Source organism: Octopus bimaculoides, chromosome 15, assembly GCF_001194135.2.
Source record: "Octopus bimaculoides isolate UCB-OBI-ISO-001 chromosome 15, ASM119413v2, whole genome shotgun sequence".
In the NCBI taxonomy this organism is placed as follows: Eukaryota; Metazoa; Mollusca; class Cephalopoda; order Octopoda; family Octopodidae; genus Octopus; species Octopus bimaculoides.
Window position 1 is genome coordinate 52,621,431 of NC_068995.1, and position 2,465 is coordinate 52,623,895.

The 2,465-nt window shown below is 39.8% G+C and overlaps 1 protein-coding gene across 1 annotated transcript in view; it reads right to left on the minus strand.

The window, feature by feature from the left end:
* Positions 1-2,465, minus strand: part of LOC106878166 (synaptogenesis protein syg-2) — a 180,518-nt gene that overhangs the window by 1,102 nt on the left and 176,951 nt on the right. Inside the window, exon 15 of the mRNA XM_052973352.1 lies at positions 2,157-2,251. Coding sequence (XP_052829312.1) covers positions 2,157-2,251 — 95 coding nt within the window. The remainder of the gene's footprint in view (positions 1-2,156; positions 2,252-2,465) is intronic.

Consider the following 2,465-nt stretch of genomic DNA (forward strand, 5'->3'; position numbering starts at 1 on the left):
TATATATATAGTAACCCTTTGGATGTATGTTTAATGTATGTGCCTCCCTGTGTGTGTATACCATAACTGCTGCTGCCGCAGTCATCGTCATCGTCGTCATCATTTAATGGCCATGTTCCATGTTAGCATGAGTTGGATGGTTTGACAGGATCTGACAATTCTGGAGGCAACATCATACTCCAATGTCTGGTTTGGGAGAATTTCTATGGCTGTGTGACCTTCTTAAGGCCAACCTTTATTTTTACTGTGGTACCAGTAATAGTGAAGTTGCCATGCACACTGAAATGCTATGAAGCTTTTCAACTGAATGGAGCTCCAGTCAAGGGGCAGATGGCCCTTTGGCTGGCTGGGCACTCTGTCATTTATGGCAATGTGTATTCCAGTTGATCTGATCAGTGGAAGAGCCTGCTCATGAAATAATCATGCAAGTGGCTGAGTACTCCACAGACATACCTACTATTAATGTTATTCTCAGGGAGATTTAGCATGACTTAGAAAGTGATAACGCTGGCCCTTTGAATTACAGGTACAACTCATTTTTACCAGCTGAGTGGACTGGAGTAACATGGCATAAGGCATCTTACTCAAGGACACTGCATACCCTTGGGAATTGAACTCACAGCAATGTGATTGTGAGCTAAATACACTAACCACTAAGCTATATGAATCCCCTTTTTACAAGAGGATGAAGTGTTAAAGCGAGCAAGAAAGGGCCAGGATAGAACAGGTTTTCATGCTGTCGAAGACTTACATAGCTTCTCACATTATAGAAAAAAGGAGCCAGAGTGACTGAGGTGGAGCTACAAGGAGACAGAAGCAGTAGTGATCAGGTGTTATGGTGGACCCTCAAGAGGTGAGAAGAAGTGACAAGGGAAAGGTTGGTAGAGACTGCACGAGTGTATGAGTGAATGAGAGAAAGAGAATGGGTGAGAAGGGAAATATAATGAACAAGTGTTGAGGGATTAGATACACATCTGGTGTTGGTGCCACATAAAAAGTGACATGGTACACTGTGTAAAGTGGTTGGCATCAGAAAGGGTATCCAGCTGTAGAACTCAAAATAGATAACGGAGCCTGATGTTGCTCCTGACTGTGCCAGCTCCTATCAAACCACCCAACCCATGCCAGCATGGAAAACAGACGTTAAATGATAATGATGATGATGTGTGTATGTAAATGTGTGTACAAGTGTGTGTGTGTGTGTGTGTGAGAGTGAGAGAGAAAGAGAGAGAGTGAGTGTGTGTGTGTGTGAGAGAGAGAGAGAGAGAGAGAGAGAGAGAGAGAGTGTATGTGTGTGTGAGTAACTGTATGTGTTTGTATTAAAAATTTATAATTTCAGTTTTGTCTGAATCACAACTAGGATGACTGGACACTGGCTATTCCTGTCCAGTGGTCAATGGACTTCCCATAGTCACATGGTTTGGAATCAAACCAGTGAATGATGCACATTTAAAGAGCATCTGTCAAAAGTTATTGCATAACAATAATTCTCTTTTATAGAAACAATTCTATTTTAGTATGTAGAATTGTCTGCAAGACTGCAACTGCAGGCTCTTGAAATTCCAATTGAGAAAGTTTAATTTATTAAATGGTCATTGGCACAAGAGATGGGGGATGTGGTGGGCGGTGGGGCAATGCTAAACTTAGATTAAATGCAGTGATAATTTGCTATGAATTTGTCTTGGGAAGAACTGAATGTAAAAATGTAAGGAGGATAACAAGAGTGGCCTCTGTGTGATTGCCTGATGTGCTAGAAATAGCAGCCGAATCTTCCTAATTAGCATTTACAAAAAGAAGGACGTTTTGAATAATTTAGTCCTAGATATCCTGTGTCTGAAAAAACAAATAAAAAGATGAAGTGATTGTTTGGGGCCGGATTGCATCTGATAAGAGGTCTTCTCAATCAGATTGAACACATGTCTAAACAACAACAACAACAACAACAACAACAGTTTGGATGGAAGGTTATAAGTGGCCGCTCACCTGTCTTGCTAGAAGTAGCAACCAAATCTCTCTCGAAATACTCCCTATCTACTTACTTTATAAAAAGATGGACATCGTAGTCCTAGCGCTTCATGTTCTGATAGTTGTGAAAAAGGAAGGAGAGGTGAAGAAGAAAAGAAGGAGAATGTTAGGAATATGATAGAGGAACTCACTGATGTTGTCATTGTGGTAGTGGTCGCATTGTTCACCGAGGCTAGTTCGAAGCTCTGACACTGGGCTTGTGTGGCTGTCGTCGATGTCTTCGTATCTGGGCAGGAAATAATGGAATAAATTGGACAGAAAATAAATAAAGGAGTTATAAAATTATTGTTATTATTGGAAAAAATAGGTGAGATCAGATTTGGCATGACTGCATTTATTTTATTCAGAATATAACTGAAATAAAAAATAAATATATTCAAATGAACTTTATACATACATACATACATACATACATACATACATACATACATACATATATA